The sequence below is a fragment of the Zosterops lateralis genome (assembly GCF_965231275.1).
Source record: "Zosterops lateralis genome assembly, chromosome: 2".
NCBI lineage: Eukaryota > Metazoa > Chordata > Aves > Passeriformes > Zosteropidae > Zosterops > Zosterops lateralis.
In genome coordinates, this window is record NC_139763.1 from 11,311,230 (window position 1) to 11,333,443 (window position 22,214).

Here is a 22,214-nt window from a genome sequence, read left to right on the forward strand (position 1 = left end):
GCTGAATGTTTCCTGCTGACAGCCCCCTGGGGACACATTCTAATGCAGGCTAAGCAGTGCCATGATGTGGAGAGTTCCTGTAGGTGGCAACAGGTGCAACTCAGGTGAAAATGCAGTCCATTTTTAAGCTTTAAAAAAAAAAAAAAAAATTGATGGATGAGTTTCTAGTGAGGCATTCAATTGCTTTCTCAGTTTCTGAATGAAAAATAAGTCCCTTTTTTAACAAAATGCTTGGGGAAAGCAAATAAGATGTCAAAGGATTAAAAATATAATAGAAATATGAGAGTTCTTGTGACATTAGTCTCTCAGGGAGGATATTTTTTTTCCTGTAATGGTTGTCCTTGCCTGTACTCTGACTGACTTTTTCTGTTCTTACTATCCTCTGCTGCAATTTAACCATATGCCTGTCAAAAAACCATGTTAAGTCAGTGCCACTTGGCAAAACTTGTTGTGGTAGTTTTTTTTTTCTTTTTTCACTTCCACTAGTGAACTGGAGTTTAGGGTGGTATCGTTACTTCCCAAGGAGTACAACCACTTCATGAAACAGGATTAGACAGAGAGATCAGCACTTGGAAATTTCATGACCTTCTCTAATTAATTACAGCTTGGGAAATTATGTGTGCTAGAATGTAGTATCCTAGTCTCTCTCTAGATAACTAGGCAGGAAATCTATTGAGATACGTGAAGACCACCACAGATTTGTAGACTAAACATAGATGTGCATCAAAGTGCATTCGTTCCTCTTGAAGTAATGCACATTACCAAGTGACCTTAATAAGCATTTTCAGAGCTTAAAAAATTATTTAGGTATCATGTTGATGTTAAACAAATATGTATATAATACAATAGGTAAGTTACCTTGACAGATTTGTGTTAATAAACAATGTCATACTTAGCTGCTCATGTTTCTAAATCCATATTTTGCTCAAGTTCAAAGCAAAAAAATCAGTGAGTACATGACACCAAATTGCATATGAATGCTGATATAACACAGATCTGCTTTAATGTTTTTTTCAGCACCAGAGTTGCTGAAATCTTTAGAGTTCTTTCCTAATCTTAGTTACAACTTCCCCAAGGAAAAGATAGCCCTGGTCTTTAAAAATTGTATTTTATCCTATAACTGATAGAGATAATCTTTGCTATTTATCACATTAAAACTGAAAATAAAATAATAATAATTAAAAACAAACAAACAAAAAAACCCCCATGAATACCACAAAGCCCGCCACAAACTTTAATAAGGGTTTAAGGTGTTGAACACAGTCTCCAAATGTTTCAAGTCAGGAAAATTAATAATTGAATTTATCATATCATGTAGTGATCAAGAACTATTTTGTGAGTTCTAAAAATAAACAAATATTTCCACTGTAGTGTAAGAAAATAATCTTTTATTAAAACAAGCCAGGGAATTACTTCTGAATTTCAATTGTGCATATTTTAGCCACAGTATTTTGAAAGAAGTACTTTTGCTTAGTTTTGTATCAGATGGATTCCGTTTACTACTTCTCAGGTGAAAATATAAAAAAAGAACCTTACCTGCTGAACATACGGTACAAGTTCTGGAGCTAATGTATCAGCAAACTTACCAAAGCACATGAAAAATATTTAGTGTGTTATATTTTGATTTAATGATGAAGGTTTGTTTTCTTCCAAAGAGCGCTGTATTTGATTATTTGTGCTTGTGCAGGGTTGGTGAGCGTGAAGCAGCTCTGGAATCAGCCCTAAGAATGTTGCAGCAATTCTACCTGGATCTCGAAAAGTTCCTGGCTTGGCTTACGGAAGCTGAGACAACTGCAAATGTCCTGCAGGACGCTACACACAAAGAAAAGACACTAGAAGATGCCAAAGTGGTTCGGGACCTCATGAAACAGTGGCAGGTAAGCCAAGCACTTTAGTACAGATGCATTTGACAAACGTGAGAGTTTATCAAGCATATCTGATATTTATAGAAGTTATATAATTTGCATCAGGTTTATTCTTCGTAGCTTAACTGAATTAGTTTTTCTCCATTACTTTCAAATACATGCGAAATGGTAATTTGGTAGTCTATTGTCAACACGCTCCGTTGCTGAAATAAAAAGAGATAATGATGCAAATTTTCATAGTAAATGCCTGGACAGTTCTCATACAGTTATTTTCCTCTGGGGGGAAAAAACTCTTAAAGAGAGATAATATTGTATTTAGTGTTCCAGAGAAGCCTAAAGAGGAAGAAAATTAATTAGTAAAGATGGTGCTGTTGAAATATGTTGTTATACTCCATTGTGTTTTCTTCACTACAGTTATTGAGGGGAGTACAGATATGTCTGCTTGAGGTCTTAAATTTCTTAAATATGAGGTTGATTGGCTGTTTGGAAGGAAGGACCTTTTTTTCTTGTATTGACAGAATCATATTATAGTTTAGGTTGGAAAAGACCTTTAAGATCATCAAGTCAGCCACTAACCCAGAACTGCCAAGGCCATCACTAACTCATGTCCTCAAGTGCCACATCTACTCATCTTTTAGTAGCTCCAGGGATGGTGACTCAGCCACTGCCCTGGGCAGCCTCTTCCAAAGCTCAATGACCTTTTCAGTGAAGAAATTTCTTGTATTCACTCATAGTGCATGATTTTGATATTGACAGGAAGTTCAAAGCTGGAGATTTAAGGCACTGGATACTTTATGCCTTAGTTTATTTATTGATGAAGAACCTACTGTGAAAAAAATTTAGTTCCAAGTGGTTAAAAAAAATAATAAATTTATATAGTAGTTCAAGAATTCTTAGCTGTGAAATAAATTCATTTATAATGATGTACACATATTTGCAGTAGTCATAACCCAGTGCTCTCAGTGTATCAAGTCTTTATTGTGAAAGCTTTTTGTTCAAACAGGTACAATTTCCTGATAGTGGTGCAAATATTGTCTATCTATTTGCTAAAACGTGTAATGGAGCACATTTTTATCAATAAAACAATTTTATGATGCCAGCTGAATGATCAGGAAAGAGAGTATGGCTTTTCATTCTGTTTCTCAGGTATTGCTGCATTGATTCTTTCAGACTTCACACCCTGTTTGTGGGAGTTCTCTCTCACAATTCACTTTGATGTATAAAGATGAAAAGCAAAGACATGACAAAAATGTGTAGTTTGCACACAGTTTATGCATATAAAAGATTCAGACAAAAAGGAGCTTTACTAAGTCACAGAAGTCTCAGAAGTATGTACTTATGTTCTTTGTGGAAAGGGGTTATTGCTCATTAATCCATACAATCAGCCACATAAAACATAAATAGTGATAAGCCTTTTTCTAAACTCTGTTCTGTGGGTCAGAAATATGCTTACCCCACATAACACATCAGGCAATGACTGTACTCCAAGAAACTCACTATGTAAATTGTACATGTATCAAAACAGACATATTCAAATACAGTTCATGTCCTTAATATGGCTTGTTATCATCCAGTATGTGTAGTAAAACTGCAAGCCCTACCCCAGCATAGAAAAAATCCTAAATGCTTTCAGTTAGGATTAGAATTTTCCAACTTACTTTTTTTTTTTTCTTTTTTTTCCCCCACATGAAGTCTTTTTTTTTTTCCTTCTCTCACCAACCAGGCTGAATTCAGATCCTAGGAGGTAAAAGAAAATGGTGCTTTCTGATCAAAGATCAGTGTCTCATGAGTCTTTGGAAAGAAACTTTTGACTTTTGGTTTATTAGAATGCATAAAAGTTATGGTCAAATATAAAAACTGGATTTAGATCTGCAGTCCCTTGCTCTTTATGCAGTTTCATAGAATTGGACAACCTGAAAATAGTCACTAGGACTCTTGAAATATTACAATTCTGTTTTAATTGATATTTTTAACCACAAGGTGTAAACCAGTGTTTTGATAAATAATTTTCTACATGAATAATGAAAAACCTTAAGTTTCTGAGTTCAGTAGTTGCTTTGTATCCTTGTCACTACAGATGTTTATCTCACTTTTAGTGACCCATCAGTTTTCTGCTTTATACTTTCAAACTTTATCTTATTTCTTTAAACAATTAGGAAAATAATGACTTGCTGTACAGAAACTTTTTATAGCAGCAGTTGCTTGTGTAGGAAAATCTCAGGTTTTAGGCATTTGTTATCCTTTTCATGTTCAGAAACCATTAACTCAATTGTCACTAATAAAGATTAATCTTTCCTTAGTAGTTTGCAGTTCATTCAGTAGCAGAAGGAGAAAGGTGAGACTTATATAACTGCACATTCTAATTACCCAATGATGTAATTATATTAAAATGTTGCATTATAAACACCCTGTTTGTTTGTACAAGCATGTATTTGCATGCATCATTTGTCTGAACTGACAGCAGTGTAATACTTGAGGTGATTCACATAGTTAAAATACTTTCTGGAGAATTTTCAAGGATACAAACCCATTACTCCAAGGAGTTGTGCAATTATGTGCTGCTGCTTTTTTTTTTTTTTTCTAGTTGAAATACATCATGTGTCCCCATGAGGACTGGTTTGTTAAGTAACCATGTGAGGAAGATGAAAATTAATTTCACTTGCTGCTTTCATTCTTCTAGTGATACAAACTCTCATCTGTGTTAATTATAATCATGGGTTGGTTTACATGACACCAGACCTGCTGGTGACAGATGGGGTACACCCGTCCCAAAGGGGGAAAAGGATCTTTGCACAGGAGTTATCAGGGTTTAGTGAAGAGTAAACTGGATTTGAAGGGAGAAAGAGATAAAGCCAGGCTCACTTGAGATAAGCCTGGGGAGAGCATGTCTGGGAGATGGTGTGCTAGTGAGGTGCTTTGGTCTGACAGCTCAGTGGATGTGGGGGCTGCAGATCCATGTGGCTGCAAAGATACAAGAGTTATTGATGAGTTAGACACTGTGCAAGCACCTGAGAATGATCATAGAGGAATTAGGGGTTCTCCCTGCAGAAAGGTAGGGGGGATCAATAGCCCAAAGTCCACTTGCACCAGTGCACAGAGCAGGGACAACCAACAGGAGGAGCTGGAACCCATTGGGCAGCTGGAAAACCATGGCACAGTTGCCATCACAGAGATATGGTGGGATATTGCCTGCCTGGAGTGTGCAGTGGATGGCTATAAATTCCTCAGAAGAGACAGGCAAGGAAGGAGAGGTGTCTGAGTGTTTTGACTGTCTAGAGCTTGATGCCAGTGACAAGAAGGTTGTGTGTTTATGGTTAAAAATCAGGGGAAGGCCAACAAGGCAGATATTCTGGTGAGAATCTGTTATAGACCTCCCACCAGGATGAAGAAAAAGATGAAATACTCTACAAGCAAATGGGTGAAGTCTCACTAGTCCTTTTTCTCATGAGGAATTTCAGCTTACCAGATGTCCTCTGAAATGCAGAAACGCAGCAGAGAAGAAGCAGTCTAGGAGGATTGTGTGGAAGACAGCTTCCACAGCATTCTCCTCAAGAAACCAGCTGCTCATGGCTTGGATGGGTGCGCTCTTTACTGGGTAAAACACTGGCTGTGAGACCAGCCCAGAGAGGGGTGGGGAAAATGGAGTCACATCCAGCTGGGAACAGACACCAGAGATGTTCCCCAGGCCTGAGCTTTGGGGCCAGTCCTGTTTTCTGAAGAGTGACTGAGGGAGCTGGGGGTGTTTAGGTTGGAAAAAAAAAGGAGGCTCAGTCTTTCAGCTGAAAGGAGGTTGTAGCAAGATGGGAGTTGGTCTCCTCCTAAGAGGAAATGACCTCGAGATGTGCCTGGGCATGCTTAGATTTGGTATGAGGAAAAATTTTCTCATAGTAAAAGTCGTCAAACGTTGGAACAAGCACTGACTTCCCAGGGAAGTAGCTGAGTCACAATCCCTGGATCCCATGTCACTTAGGAGTGTGGTTTAGTGGTGAAATTGGTGGTGTTAGGTTAATGGTTGGTTGATCATTTTTGAGGTTTTTTCCAACCTTAAGAATTCTATGATTGTATGAAGTACTTTTTTGCCTTTTTAGCAATAATTGTATGTGACACTTTATGCAGCTTATGTGATATTAGATACATTTTTGAAGCTAGTGTGGATTTATCCTGTTACTTTATAAATGCAATCAGTTAATATTAAGCCTGTAGGTGAATGTAATCACAGACTTTTTTCACTGAAATCTGATGAAGAATACTGCATGTGACACTTAGGTAAACAGTAACTGGAGAATGCTGTTGTACTATATTCACAGCTTACAAAATGTTTCTGAAATAATCTATGATGACTGACAAATCATTGGTAGTACAGACCTGACTAAAACTATGCCAGAATATGATAAATGAAGCAAAGTTAATACTTTGGCATGAAATACATAGCAGATTTATTTTTATTGCCACCTTCATGCTCACTTAGCCTATAACCTAAGTAGTTTTCCATTAGAGGCAGGAGTTTTGCTGCTCATAATATGAAAAATGTGCAGTGCCTCAAGTTATACCTCAGAATATACAGTATGGGCAGTAGCCTTATTTTCTCACAGTGATGTTTTTATCTAAAATGAGGGACATGAGCAGCAGGCAAGGCACTCTTGTCTCTTCTATTTCTATCATTACTTCAAAGGTGCTCTCTTGTTTTTAAGGTGTCCAGGCAGCTGTTTTTTACAGTAGTAAAAAACTGAGATAGATACATATTCCTGACACTGCTCACTTACTTATCAGGATAGGTTCTTTGAGAAATAAAACCTTGTTTCCAATTTTATTTCAAATATAATTTATATATAATTGTCCAACACAGTTAATTTTGTGACATGATTTATGGATTAGAAGATGAATCTCGCTAAAATAAAAGAGAGAATGTATCTGTAATATTCTTGCTCATTTCAATTGAATTTACTAAAAAATATTAAATCATTTTCAAGTACTTCCATTCTCTGTTCTGAAACACTTTGTCACTCTCCATGCTGAAACACTTTTTCAGTCACTTCTGCTTACAAATCTTCCCTGAAAACTTTAAAAATAATATCTATAATTTTCTTCCCGTACCTTCTTTTTTTTTTTTTTTTTTTTAAAAAAAACCACTTTAATTCTCCATCTTTGCCTTTTACAGTAACTTGTTGCCAATTCTAAGATAAAATCTGTTCTACAATACCTGGAATAGAATAGCAACCATCAGTGCCATTTTATTCCACCAAATAATTGAAGAGAAATCCCAAAATCTTGAGTTTTAAAACAAGTGCTCTTACAACCTGATCTGAGAAAGGGCTAGATAGCATCTCAGAGTGAATTTTTTCCTCAAACGGGATTTTTTTAAATATTGGTTAATATTACTCTGAAAACACATAGTCACAACTTTTTCAGTATTGTAATTAGCAGCCACAAGGAAGGGGATTAATGTTCCCTTTGTTGTTAACAGCAAGAGTCAAATACTGAATACTTTCACAGGAGATTCAGGTGCTGATTCCCAGCATGGATAATGTAACTAGTCTTAGCTAGATATCAAAGAGAAGTTTGAAGTCAGAAATCAGCAATAAACCAGATAGGTAGATGTCACTGCTTTTTGTCAAGTATTTTGTTTCAGTTTGTTCAGTCTGGATGGTCTGTACCATAAAAACAGAAATGTATTGCTGCTGCAGCTTGTCTGTGAGTTCATGCATTAATGTGTGTTCTGCTTCTGCCCTCTTTGTTTCTGAACTTAGTAAGAAAAAACCCTTATCAGCACTAATTTTCTTTTGCGAGGTAGAAGGCTTGTTTTATCAAGATATCTAGTACTCTGGTATTAGAATGAGATGTAAGTACTCTTAGAACTTATTTGCATGAAAATAAACAGCTCTCAATTGTCAGAAATTTCACATATAAAGTAGGTGTTTCCAAATAAGAACATAATTTTTTTTTTAATTTCTCATTTGCATATGTTCTCATAATGATGGTAAAAGAAAAATCCTGTTTTTCAAATGTGCTAAATAACCTAGGATATTCTCACTTAGCTGATTTATGTATTTTCTCTGTAACAGTTTATTAAGCACACCAGAGGGATTGTCCTAATTTTTCATTTGTAGATCAGCATTCAAACCCTACCAGCTTTAAACACAGATTTCAAACACAGATTAGATGGAAAAAAGCATTTGTAGCATGAAGTCTGAGGCTCTGTCGTGTTGAGAAAGATTATTAGAGGAGAGCATGGAAAAACTACAAGTAGAAATAGAATAGAAGGGATAAGATTGTTTGCCATTATTTTGAGCAAGTTCCAATTCCTGCATTTTCTCCTGACCTTATAATTTCTATAGGATGCCTCATCACTCTTTGTGTAGGCTTTTCTGAAACAGACTCTTCCATATCCAAAGAAAGGGTTAGATAGACTTTCTCATAACCTTTCTAAGTATATGTCCTATTTCACTGTGGTCCATTAATTTGAAGTGACAGGAATTAGACTGAGTGGTTACCAGAAAGTGGATACTTTAAAGCCTTCTGCCATTCCATCTCCCCGTGACCATCAGTATTTACTAGTACAGCCTAATTTGCCATTTAGTTCTTCTATTCACTTTGTATTGCTTATAGCACATCTATTTGAAAAGTGAATAATCAGTAAAAACTAGGCAAAAACCCAGTGGTAGCCTTTAATATATTCTGATGATGAGTTTAAAAGGGTATCTGTGCCTTATGCAATTATGCCTCCTACCAGACTATTCAATACACTTGGCTAAAGAGCACATAATTTTTCATTTGTGAGAGCAAATGTGTATTTTCCCAAGGCAGGTAAAAAGAAAAAAAAAAAAAAAGATTGTATTGTGATTATTAACATGTTAATATAAAAGGGATAAATTGTACAGTGCATAACTGAGGAAAAGTATTAATTTTGGCTTAGGGCAGATATCTTCCTGAATATGTAAGAAGTCAGTGACCTATAAAGAATACAAATAAGGAATAAAATAAAAGTACAAGTCATTTTCTGAGGAAAGTTATACTGGCTTTGAGAAAGGTTTTTAGACAGTACTGAGAAAAATAGTTGTGTTCCAAGAAGTACCTCCAAATTTTTCTTTTTATGAATATATAGCTGCCATATCACAGGTTTTCTGCATGTGAATTTACATTTTTTCACAACACTAACTGTTCTGTATATGCACCGTGCAGCAGTTGTTTACTGTAGCAACTCCCACTATCTAAACTGTCAATGTTTGGCAAAAGTAACTTTTCTGTACCAAGTATCCCATTTCATTTTCTGTCAGAAGTTTAGACTTTTTTCTTTCAACTGCCGACAAGAATTTGAATCTCTTCTGTCAGCACAAAGTTCCACATATTCATTTATCCTTGTATGCCACTTTTTTTCATTTGAATGATTTATTTTCATTGGATTCCATTTTATTTTGTAGGTTTTCTCTCTTGAGTGGATGATTTTGTTTATGTTCACTGCATAAACTGCCATTCACCCGACATATGACTCAAAAGACTTTTTTTTTTTTGGCTCAAAATACAGAATTATTATGTCATTCTGCTTTGCAATGATTCCAGTGGATTCATCACCTGTTATCACTGATAGAATTAGCAACTTTCTGGAGGGGGAAATTTGTCCTTCCTTGTGGCAGGGCTGTATGAAATGTAACTGGTGTTCAGGAATTTCCATTTGGTTGAAATGCATGTTGTTTGAGAATTCAGAAAATCCAGCCTTAAGTTATAGTTATTTTTCATAGTTTGACTATTTTGTCTCAGTAAATGTAACTAGATTTGGGCTTAACTTCTCTGAAATTATTATTAAATAATTGCATTTTCAGAGGTTGAATAATGTAATGAAAATATAGCTACTTAGTACTCTTTCTAAGGTTTATAATTGCTATTTTTGTGTTGTCGGTTCTCTGATTTTATATATATTTTTATAGGGGGAAGGTCATCTGATGTTATGATGCCTACCAACTACCCTAATATGGCACTGTTGAGCTGTTTCTCATGAGATTGAGGGACATTGTTTAGAGCTTATGACAGTGGAAATCAGATATAAGCTCAGAAGTTCTATTATATAGGTTATTTTATATGCATTGTATTTATATATTCTATATTCTATTTATATATTCCATATATATTGTATTTACATTCTATTATCCTTCATATGTATTCTCATGTGGGTTTAGGCTTATACAGATAATCTCTTCATTTTGTGGGCTCTGTGTTTTTTAAAGATATGTGAATTTTCTTTAGGTGAAGTTAGCAGGATGTGAAAACTGGTGCAAGCAGACACAAGCTCTGCTGTTTGTGTCCAGGTATCAGTTTAACGTACTGAGTAACCAGCTTATAGGAATGCAGTGTGGTTCTTCCAAGCTCATCTCCTGGCTAGCTCTACTCTTCAGATACCATATAAACGAGTTGTTCCTTTGGGTCCAAATTTCAGACAGAGACATGATCTTGCTTGGAATAAAAGGAGCGGACTCACACTTGGTGGTAATTAGGAAGGTGTTTACTTAGGGCAAAGACCTGGTGTCAGAGAGAGTGAGAGCGTTAGTGAGTATTTTACGCTCTTACCTCCCCTTAAGTACATGGGCGTTACTGTTGGAAATGAGGGGGAGTGACTTCGGTACAGGGGGCACTGACATTGCCTATTTGGGGCAAAAGGGGTGTGGAGATACCTGAAACCTTGGCTGAACTATCTGGCTTTGACAGGGCCATCAAGTACCAGGATGTGTCAATGGGTAAGATACAATAGAAGGTGCAATAGACTGGGAGAGGCTATTGAGGGGGTACAATGGGGAGGGAGGGGCCTATTGAGGAGATAAGGACAGGGATTAGGGAAAGGGGTGTGGGTAGGAATGAACCATTACAGAAACTCAATAACAAAAATCATACAGAACTTTAGAAATCTCAAAATGCACATCGCAACAATGCAGTACTGTCCTCTCTCCAGTGCTTTGTGTACCTTAAAATTATTTAGAGGCTCCATAACCAGTTTGTTTATCTGCCACCGGTTCTTACTGGAACTCTTACTGCAGGTGATGTAGAGTCAACTTCTGGCACCTACTTTTAAGTGTTAATGGTGTGTGAGCTGTTTATGTTCCTGCTAAGAGCTGGGGGAATCTAGAAGGTTATGCAGCTGGCCAAATGCAGTTATCCCATTTTCTTCATCTCCCTAGCAATGGAAGAACATCTGTGTTGTACCACCTCACACCATGGAGAAATGTCCAAGAGCTGTTTCTCAATATGTTTTGCTGCAGGAGATTTTGCCACAGAGCTCAGCTTGGTTGCTGTTCCTTGGCTTCCCAGTTCTGCACAGACAAGGATAAGAGAGAAACTCTTCCAGAGGGCAGTTTATTCCAGCTAAGCTGGGGCTTGTTTCCTCCTGGGGAAACATATTACTCTCCTCTTCTTTAGAGAGAGCCTAGGAGAAGTAGCTAAATAGCTCACTGACCATCCTAACTGCCTAAACTTGGTGTAAAATGTGTGTGGTCTCTCTCTCTCTCTTGAATGTGCAAATGTGATGGGAGTTTTCTGGGTTTTTTTCACTCCATTTGGTGGTCTGTTACAGGTTAAAGAGCTTATAGTTCCATCTAGGTCCTACCATTTTGTATACTTCTAAATCACGCAATTGCCCATGAGGCAATAGAAGAGAAACAAGATGTAATCTCAGACTGCTGAGAATACTTTTCCCCAAAATGATGACCCTGAATTTAGTCATATGTAACTATGAAGATATGTGAAAATATATCTACAAAATTTCTTCTGCCACATCTCTCCAGGTTTTAAGCTATATCTTCTGCTGACCCTCCTGCCCACACAAGTGTCTCGTATGTGTTGAGGCAGTGATATTACTTTGGGTTTTTTTTCTCTGACTCTCAGAGAAATGTTTATGCCTGATGTTGTTCTGGCTTGCCTTGCCTCTGTTGTCACTAGGTGGGAAAGTGTTAACACTTTCTGTCCTTTGTGTTTTTCTTCCCTATAAAATAGGTTGAAATGCCTCCAATAACAGCAGTTTTTCATATTTACCTTTCTGCGGGGAATAACTCTTCTGAAGTAGAATAGAGAGAGGAGGCTGTAGAAATGGCAGGAGAGATCAGAAATTTAGCTGTCTATTTTTGCCTCAGTAAATTAGCGGCTTTCAACTAGATTACACACCTAAAACAGAACGCAGTATGTATGAGCAATTATAGCAGAGAAAATAATACATTGCTTACCATCTTGTTGTTTAGGTTGGAATTAGTATTATACACTGAGAGTCACCAGAAGTGTTGATATGAGACTGAAAATGTCTGGACTCATTGAAAGGAACGTCTTCATCTCTGTACTGTCTGTGTAGTTGAAAAGATAATGCAAAACCAAAACAGGCCATAGGCACCAAGAAGTATGCATATTAATCAGTTCTGAAGATGAACATTTTTGTTTTCTTATTTTGTGTAATTTATACCATGTTAGAAGTCTTCATAGCTTAGAGCGGCTTGATTGAAAAAAAACCTGTCAGTCAAAAAGAACTTATATCAGGTTACACTGATAATTTGTTGTGAAATAAATTAACCTTAAAAAGAGACTGTGCAACTTCTTTTTATTAATGCCAGAATATTAATTTCTTGTATCTGAATCTGATATTATAGTTTTTAGATGAACTTTGCCAATGGAGGAAATGTGAGCACCAACTAGTAAATAAACAGATTAAAGATATAAATTCTACTCTCCCCAGAAATATCATACATTGTCTACTATATTAAACGTACCTAATTTTAATTTCTACTCATTCTGCTAGATTGAGCACAATTTTAGTGACCTTTTTTTTTTTTTTTTTTTTTTGCAACTACTTCATAGTTCAACAAAAAAGAATAGCAAGACACGCTTTCTAGAGGACTAAGTACAAAACCCAGAAGACTGAGTCACTTAATTTCATTGTTGAACTTCAAAGGTCTTTTTCAGGGAAGAGCTTACAGTTGTCCTGCTATTTTTTGTACTGGTTATATCAAAGTGCATTTCCCTGATCTATAAATGAAGTGGCAAATCCTTTTTTTCCAGAACCTGGAAATCTGCTGGAAGCAGTGAGATCAAAGCCATGAAATAAACCTGTTCTCACTTATGTTACACCTATTACAGTCACAACAGTGCATTAGCCTGAATGGATCATCTCTTTTTCTTTTTAACTGTGATATTGTAATTCTATGCCTCATAAGTAAGAGTTGCAGGAGTGTTTAAACCCCAGCTTGTTGATTTGCTTAAAAAAAAATAATAATAATAATAAAAAAGTAGTCATTTTATTTTAACCTTTGAGTTGTGAGACATGGAATACTATGGAGAGTTAGCCTGAAAAATACCACCAAAAATGTGATTTCTGCAAAGGGAGCTATAACTCAAAGCTTGTTGTTTTGTTATCTTGTCTTTGCTGTTAGATATTGAGCACACAGTTAAACCCCCGGGTGTTGTGGGGCTCACACCGCCTCAGGTGGCTCCAGCATCATTACCAGGTTCAATCCAGCTCTGTGATCAGGGCATGGGAGCAGAAATGCTGCGTTGTGACCTTGGAGCAAACTTGCAGTTACATTTCCACAGCCACAAATTCCTTGCACTGAGCCTCATCCTAGGAGGCTCAAGCCCTGTTGGTAGCAAAAGGATTTTTACAGATTGTCAACATTGATTGTGACTGGCTCGGGGTAGATGCTCTTCACCCAGGTGTTTGGGTGAGGTGGAGGAAAGGGAGAGGAAACTATGGGTATTTTCAAATTATTTAATCAATTTTATTTCAGTTTTGAGGCTATTTTACTGATTTAAATATTTTTATGGGTTTATTTCTAATATATTTACGACACAAGGCTGGAGGTTACATTTCCATATCAGATGGAGGCAGATATTTAGAATATATGCTAATATGAATCAGAGTTGCTTAAATATTTTTTACTCAATTTCTATGTTCTTACATAGTTTCTTCTTTTTCATTGTTATGTAATTTTCACTGCATGTCTTAATACTTGGGAACAAATAAAGACAAGTTACATCTGACAAAAATAGAAAAAAATTATTTTATGAGTTTAGTTAAGAAACTTGGTAGAAATCTGTCTTTATTAGCATGCTGCTTTGCTGATGATTTCTCTGTTTTCATTATGGCTTATAGCACTGTAAATTAATTTAACATGAAAGGATGAAAATATTGCTTTTAAATTTTTTCTCATTAAATTATGAAAAAATATTACAATAAATAATAGAAAAGAATGCCTCTGGTAGAAGCTTCTGTTTACTCAATCATTGCTGTAGCAAGAGTGAATTATTGCAGAGCTAACTCAGAAGCAATATTTTTGCAGCTACATTACATAAAACAGATGATCTCAAAACTTCAAAAAACAGCACAGAAAAGAAAGCGCAGTCTGGATCCTTTGAAAGTTAAACATCTATTTATATTTCTGTGAGGGGCTTGGGCAAGACAGTTGGCTGGAATTGAAGCCTCTCACATCTCAAGTGTTTTGGTAATGAAGTGAAAACTAAATTTCATTGATACCCTGCATGCACCAGCTCTAGGTGCAGAGTTTGAGGTCAGGATATTTCACACACATGGGTGATTATGAGGTGTCTGGGTGAGGAGAAAATGATTCTGTGAGTTACAATAGAGATATGCTGATATTTTCATCTGCCTTACTAAAATATCTGTAGTTTTGCATTTTCTGGCAAGAGCATCTTTTGTTTTGTTTTGGTCTTGGCTTTGTATTTTGATCTCCCTATGGACTGCATGGGATATTTTCTATGCAGCTCTTTGTTGCCTGGGGTGCTAAAAACTTTCCTTCTGCTTAGGTCTTTTTTCCAAGGTATCCTACACATCTCTGTTCCATCCCTTTGCAATAATCAAATTTAGTTTCAATCCTGGTTTGCTCCAAACTTATTCCTCTGAAGTCTTTCTGTTTCCTCCTTGCATTAATTTAAAGAGATGTTACACCATTCAAGGTGTGCAGGAACCATGTTGTACATTGCAGGCAGGAGCTGGGCCTGAAATTACAGATGTGTTTTCTGTCTTATCCACTGGAAATAAATTGATGGAAGATATTTTAAACTTTTGACAGACATAAACCTTAGAAATTAACGCAAATGTTCTTGATTACTGTAATGGTAATGAGTCCTTTGATACTTAATTTTATGGAAGGGATAATCTATAACCTTTTTTTTTTCCCTTAAAGTAGTGATGAGCCACAGAAATATAATACAGAATACCTCTAGTGATACCATAATGCATTTGAGTTTTTTCCTTATCTGAGATTTCCGATCATGATTCTGAAAGATGCCTTGTGAATGCTAATTTACAACTGAGAAGTAGAAGAGCCAAGAAATTGTTGTTTTCCAGGGCATTTCTTGATGATTTATTAATCTTGTGATTTCTTAATTTTCTTCTGCAAGATGGGCAGAAATATTACCTTTTTTGTTGTTATTGTTGTTGCTAGACACATTAAACACCTAGAAAACATGTATTAAGCGTGTTGTTATGTTAGGTTATAAGTATCCAAGCTATGTACCAATGAGAAACTTCTTTTGAAATTTTTTAGAAATTTAGTGTGCCAGAGATATATGTGTAATAAACTTGCTATATATGCACATGTTCATACATACAATTTTCTGTGTATTTAGCTCTAGAATACAGTGTTTGCATTTGGCTGTCAGTCTCCAGAATTTATTCTAGGTTGCACTTTTAGGATAGTGTTCATAATACAGTGTTGACACTGAGCAGGCTGATCTCGAGACTAGAGCTATTGGAAGATAAAACATCATTTCTTCTGGAATGTTGTTGATGATATTTACAGTCATGAAGATAAAAGTTTGCAAGTTTTTAAAAATGTTGGGCTCAGTTGTGCCTTCCTCCAGGCTCTCAGGAGTTACTGCTCTGCAGCAGGCAAGGCTGAGAAAATAAACCGTGCCACAGATGCTACTGGGAAAAATTGAATGCTTTCCAGAACTTGCAGTCACAGCATTCCCATGGCACTTGCTTTCCCACTGTTTTATAGAAGGTGAGATTGTGCAGTTGGTTTGGGTTATTCCCAGTCCTTTTAGGTTTGGGTGTTTTAGTAAATGAGGGAAGTAGAAGAGGGAAATTTGTCTTTTCCCAAAAGATTTCTCTTCTCGCTGACTTACACCTGTAAAACCAAACAAAAAATCTGTTTACATTTGGCTGTCTTCAGGATCATATTTTCTGAAAACAAATATGTGACATTGTGCTATACTTAGGAAATCTAACTTTAGGAGCTATGCATCCACTTGGGCAGAAAAGAAGCAATGCTATGTGACTTCTGTAACAAACTAAGTGATGTTGCTCTTGTTAGGGATAATAAATGGTGTTAATAAACAGTTTCAGCATGTTCTACAGAGGAAATTTATTTGCTAAAATTATTTTGTAATTTAAATAAATTATTTTGAGTCTATTGTAATTGTCTCATGGAATATTAATGAATATAGAGAGAATACATTTAAACTATTCCCTATTCATCTCCCTTTTCAGGCACAGAGAAATACTGTTCTATTTTAAGTTATTTTATGCTACACTTCTAACACCTATTTTGAGTTAAAAAAACTGTAAAAGTTATATTCTTTCTTCTTATTTTTTTTGTTTTGTTCCCTAAATTTTGCCTTAGCACTTGCACCACCGAAATAAAAAATTGTAGAAACAATTTTTCAAATCTTGTTTAGTATTTTGCTGATGGTGGTGTAGATATTGTCAGAGTAAATTAGTCCCAAAAATGCAAAATAATGCATACACAGGGATATGTGTGGCTGTTATAAATTGGTGATATGAGTAGCTGATATTGCTCTTTATTTTCAGGATAGTTGTTTAGCTGCTGTTAGGGCTTTCCCATCTGGGGGTGGGGAGAGAGAATTGCTGTGATATTCATGTTTGCAGAGAAAATAGATGCAGCAGTGTTGGAGAAAGAAAGTAAAAAAATCTATGTAGATATGAGAGTCTAAGGACATGAAAGTGTCCTTTCAAATTAAAAATTTATTAATTTTTTTTAAAGTTTGGTCTATTTGAAGCTGCAGCCTCTGAGTGCACCAAGGCCAGATTTGGTTTGGATATGCTGGGTACAACCACAGATAAACTTGTTTATTAATGGAGTTGGCTTCATCCTCAGCTGTACTTTGGAAAATTCTGTTATAAAATGCTTTGCACTTAATGCTCTGTAAGAAGACATACTTATGTTTAGTTTTATACGTGCTTCAGTATTTTTGAAGAAAACCAAGACTGGAGTTCCTTGGGCTTAAGTTAAAGCTGTTGCTTGTGCTAAATGAATTTGGCAGTTCTGAAATTGGATTTTTTTAGTTCCTTTTACATTACATTCCCAAACCATCACACTGATTAATTGTATTGCCATTTTAAGGAATATGCATGGGCTGCCAGGTGTGGAGAGGAAACAGAACAAATTGATGTTCCATAACCTCCAAACTGGTCTTCTGACATTATTGAGATGAAGTGGAGATTTCCACTGAGCTGGTGCCCAGACTTGAACCAGATGTCAGCAGTTATTTTAATGTTAACGGGCTGGCAAAGTTGACAGAACCAAGGAAATCAGAAGTTACAAACTTCTCTTGATATCCAGAAAGTATTTCAGTGTTTGATATTACAGTGGTGTTGCTTTCCTGAATCTGTGAATTGCAGAGGCAGTGATAGTCTTAATTGTTTGAATCATTACTGGCTTTGCAGTCAAACAAGTCTTTACCATGATTTACTGTTTTCCTATGAATTTAGAGATGCAATTAGATTAAGGGCTGTTCTGTGCTGTTCTAGCTGAAGGTGAAGAGAGATAATTATGATGTATTTGTCATTAATATGGCAGGAAAATTGTTATTATAAGAGGGTAAAGAGGCAGCAAAGTAGCAATATCATAACTTCTTTTTTTAAGCAGGGAGGAAATCTTTTATAATGAAGATCATATTTGCATGGGATGGCTGCATGAGGTGTGAGCTGTTCAACATGATTCCTGAGGCTTTTTTGCTAGATTCTCCTAGCTATCTCAGAATTAAGTTTTGGAAAAGTACAGTGAACATTTTAGTGTCTTATGGTTTAAGCTAATCACATAAAATATCAGAAGATTATCTGCCAGAACATTTATTAAAATTAGACAACAGAGAATTATCTTAACTTTAGAAAATTAATTCTGAAAGTATGTAAAGCTCATTTGCTTTAATACTAGGGTCAGATGAGCATAAAGATTCAGATTTTGGCTTGTCCAGACTAAAGCAGGTTGCATTCAGTCCTCAAATGTATCACTCAGGGCTATTTTTAGATCTGGCTGTCCTCCTTTCACAGGAATAAATATTTTCAAATTTAAAACTTTTCAGAGCAATCAATGAACTTCAAAGTAATTTTAATAGGAACATGTTGAATAATTTTCATTATGGTGATATGGTTTTAGGAAATATTTTACTTTTTTATGTGCATGCTATAGTGAAATGTCATTTTACAGCACATATACAGTATATTAATATTCTGTTTTATGATTTTGTGATTAAATCAAAATAAAAGATGGCATAGTTCTGAGTCATAACTCTCACCCTCAATCAGGGTGATAGTTTCAATAATTCAGTATTCATATACTCCAAAGGCTTACTCACAGAGCAGGAGTCCTCTTGAAAGTCCCTGAATGTGCTTAAATGAAAGGAAGAAGTCACAACAGACCAAGAGTGGTGTTTAATATCTTATTATTTATGTGTTCTTCCAAAAGCTTCAGAGAATTCAGGAGGAGTGAAGCAGATGAATGAAGATGAAATATATAAAAGTTAACTCAGGCCAGATAAAAGCTGGTGAGAGGAAGAGGGTGGTTAGAGATGCAAATAAATAACTAAATAAATTCTTCCCATCTGTCCCGAGTACTTAATCTTTGTGTAATAACTGGAAAGGCAATGTCTTTTGTGCTGAACCTATCTTTAAAAAAAGGACATGAAAGCCAGCACATATCAGTTGGGCTTTTCTGAACTTAAAGTTACTTTATATGTGTACTATAGAAATAACATGTGAAATTTTTATGTAACTAGCCTGTCCTTAACATAACAATGATACAACAACTACCATTTTTGTCCCATTTCAATAAAATCACTTTTGCATACCAAAATACTGCACATAAGTAGAACTAAGATGAAAATGAACCTGTGGTTTTATTGTTGTGTGATGTCTCTGTAGTTACCAGTGTCTGAGTTGTCTTCAACAGGGCCACAATTATTCTTGTGTCATAAAAATATCACTAAAACAAATTCTTGTCTAGATTATAGATGCCAGATTATATTCTAGTTTATTCTAGTTTATAAATGTCAGTGCACTGTAGTACAGTAAATAACTAAACAATTCAGAATGTTGTATTTGGAAGTATAAAGAAATTCTTCCTACTTTTTTTTCTGGATTCCCAGTACATTTCCTGAAGTTGGTAGCTGCAAGCAATATCCCTCTATGCTTCTTTTGCTGACTTCTGAATTCCAAAGCAGAGACAGCACTAAGCTGGTTTTTTCAAAGTGTATTTTAGCAATCTGTTATATGTTTACAGCCATGTGTGTCTAGACCTATCATGCTGCATTCTGAAATTTCTGCTTTATAAACCTTTGGGGAAATGTGACTGTTAAGAGTAATCTTATCAGACCTAAGAGAAAAAAAAAAAATAAAAAAGTCATGAAATTTAACAGTGAGAAGTAGTATTTTTTCACCTTGAACTGAATGTACAGAAGTTTCCTGAACACTATAATCCTGCTCTGAGCTGTTGGAACATGTGTTTTGGACTCTATGATGTGTCACTTATTTATGAGGTTTTCTTAACTTTAGTTAGGCTATTCACTAGAGCCTTCTTTTACAGTGTCAGATTTGAAATTCTGCTATTAAATTGGTATTATATATCACAGTTTTGTCAAATGTCTGATTACTTCTTTGAGTTGCTTGCTTGCTTGCTATGCTCTTGCAGGAAAGGAAAGAAAATTTTGAGGCATTTTCATTTCCTTTCTGAAAGGAACACTGGACGTCTTCAGCACCTGCCAGAGCAATGCAAGGTGGTTTGGGTATTAAACCCTCATGGAGAGTCAGAAGTGTCGAGTTCCTTTTCTGAGCACACCATGTTCAGCACTAGGGCTCTTTGGTGTGATATCATTCCTTGCTGGTGGCACTGGGATTACAGAATATACCCACAGTAGAAGCATATGGTATTTTGTAAAGCTATTATAATGAGTACCATTGAAATAAGAAAGATTTGATATTTCCTCCAAAGAATAACTGTGGCAGAGACTATTGGAAACCTGTAACTCTACAACAAGCAGATATTAATTAATGCTGTGTCACAGTGAGATTCCTATTGACCTGTTTATTATACACACATTAGAGTGAAGCAGAGTGCTTGAGTTAATTTTATTGCAGTCAATTTTCAACAAATTAATAATGATTAACCTACTTTTAAAATACCTTTATGATGAGATATTTCCTGTAAGGTCACCAGAGGAAAGATATTAACATGCACATTCTTTGCCTTCATGAGTTAACATGCACACTTTTCTATCAAAATAACTTCAACATAGTAGTGTTTCCATTTTGACAGGACAAATCTATTAGCTTTATTTATATTTATTCCCATAAGTGTTGACAGAATGTCTAAAAGCTGTCAAGGCAGTATCTACTGATTCCTAGGAGAAGTAAAAATGAAGCTTGATTTTGACACACAGAGTCTTACAATATGGAACCAAATATTAAGAAACATCTACTTAAAGAATTGACTAAAAGTTATGGAAGCAGAACTAAACCTTTCATATGCTGTTTCTGAAGTGTAATTGAGCATATAAATATGAAGGTGGATATAAATTCAAGATCCTTCAATGAAGAGAGCTTTCTCATGAAAATACTAGATTTGAGAATTGCCATAGCAACAGTGCCGTTTCAGAAAGGGACTAACATTATATATTTTCACTGTTACATTTCCACTTCAATACATTTTCCTTAAAATTACTCATTTTCTGGACTTTGTAATGTTAAGGGTGTGTCATACATGTGTGCTGGCTCCAGGGTTTCTGAAGGAAAATATTTAGCTAAAAAGGAATTGATGTGCAAAGCCATAATATGGCAACTGTAGCATTTCAGAGGCAGCATGTATCTGAATAAAAAGCAGTGATAATATAGCAGTGAAAAAGCAGTGTAAGATTTTTAGTGTAAGTAGCACCCTATTTATCTGATCTAAAATTATTTAATATAGTTTTCTGATTTGTTGGAGACACAGGGAAATCACTTTTGGCAATTAGTAATAATTTTGAGTTTAAAGAGGAAAAATAAAGATTTTTTCCATTTAGTAGTCTAATTTATTTAGCACCTCAAACATGAACCCTTGGCATATTTGAGGATATTCTTTACATAATGATGAGCTAATTTGTTTTTTGTGCTTTATATGATGCAAATAAATGAATTTTATTTTAATATTTGGGAAATGTGCACTCTATCTTTGTTCTTAAGAAATATGTTTCAAATATATTCTCTCCGATTTTGCCCTCAGAAATCTATTTCTTTTCCTTTCTTTTGAATTAGCGAGGCTTCTGTTGCAAGGCTGATCTTATGTCCACTCTGGGAGGGAGCTAAATTATCTCAAGACATGGCAAAGAATATATAATTAACTAGTGCATCCTAATTGCTCTAGTTGCATTTTAATTTTAAAAGGGGCAGCAAAGATGATATCTTTTGATGGCCCATTGAATGGTTCAAGTGCCGCACAAAATGACACAAAAAAGAAAGATGTGTCTGATTTTTACCCACATTCTATATTTACAGATACCACTCTGAGAGTGGTATCTCTCCATTAAGCAAGTATGTGTTTAATTATTTTATCTTTTTCACAGGTTTTACTTGGGTGGGTTTGTTCCATCCCTTCTAAAGTTCTGGATATGGAAAAAGTCTTGTCCATTTGCTACTGCTGTGGTGCCTCTGGTGCTAGAAAAAGTTATTTGCTGTTACAAAAAAATCCAATTTCCATGAGACATAAATAATGTCTGTATTGAAGTTAAAGAGTTGCAGAATTATAAAATAACAATTTTAGTGTTCTTTTAGAGACACCACCAATATTGAAGTTACAAGGACAGGATAATCTGAAAAGACAGCATTAAATTCTCTTTAGCTGAATTTTTTGCATTATTTTTTTAAAAAAGTACAAAGGGAAATTCAACAATGGGAAACATTTTTATGTTTATCCTAAACAGCAACCAGAACCTCCTTTTGTCCAGTGAAAATTCTTGTTTCTCAGCCACAAAAATGGGTTCTTTCTTTTGAAATCTGTTTTCTACGCTGAGATCTTACAGACCTCAGCTATGTGCTTGTGCAGGATATTCATTTAGTATTTGATGTTCTTTTTCCTAAAGGCCATGGCCTTC

At 35.5% G+C, this 22,214-nt stretch overlaps 1 protein-coding gene across 10 annotated transcripts in view; it reads left to right on the forward strand.

The window, feature by feature from the left end:
- Positions 1-22,214, forward strand: part of DMD (dystrophin) — a gene marked incomplete at its 5' end in the record, with an annotated part of 1,168,120 nt that overhangs the window by 926,292 nt on the left and 219,614 nt on the right. For all 10 annotated transcript variants that reach the window (XM_083855614.1, XM_083855615.1, XM_083855618.1 and 7 more), the window contains one exon: positions 1,688-1,877. In XM_083855614.1, coding sequence (XP_083711740.1) covers positions 1,688-1,877 — 190 coding nt within the window. The remainder of the gene's footprint in view (positions 1-1,687; positions 1,878-22,214) is intronic.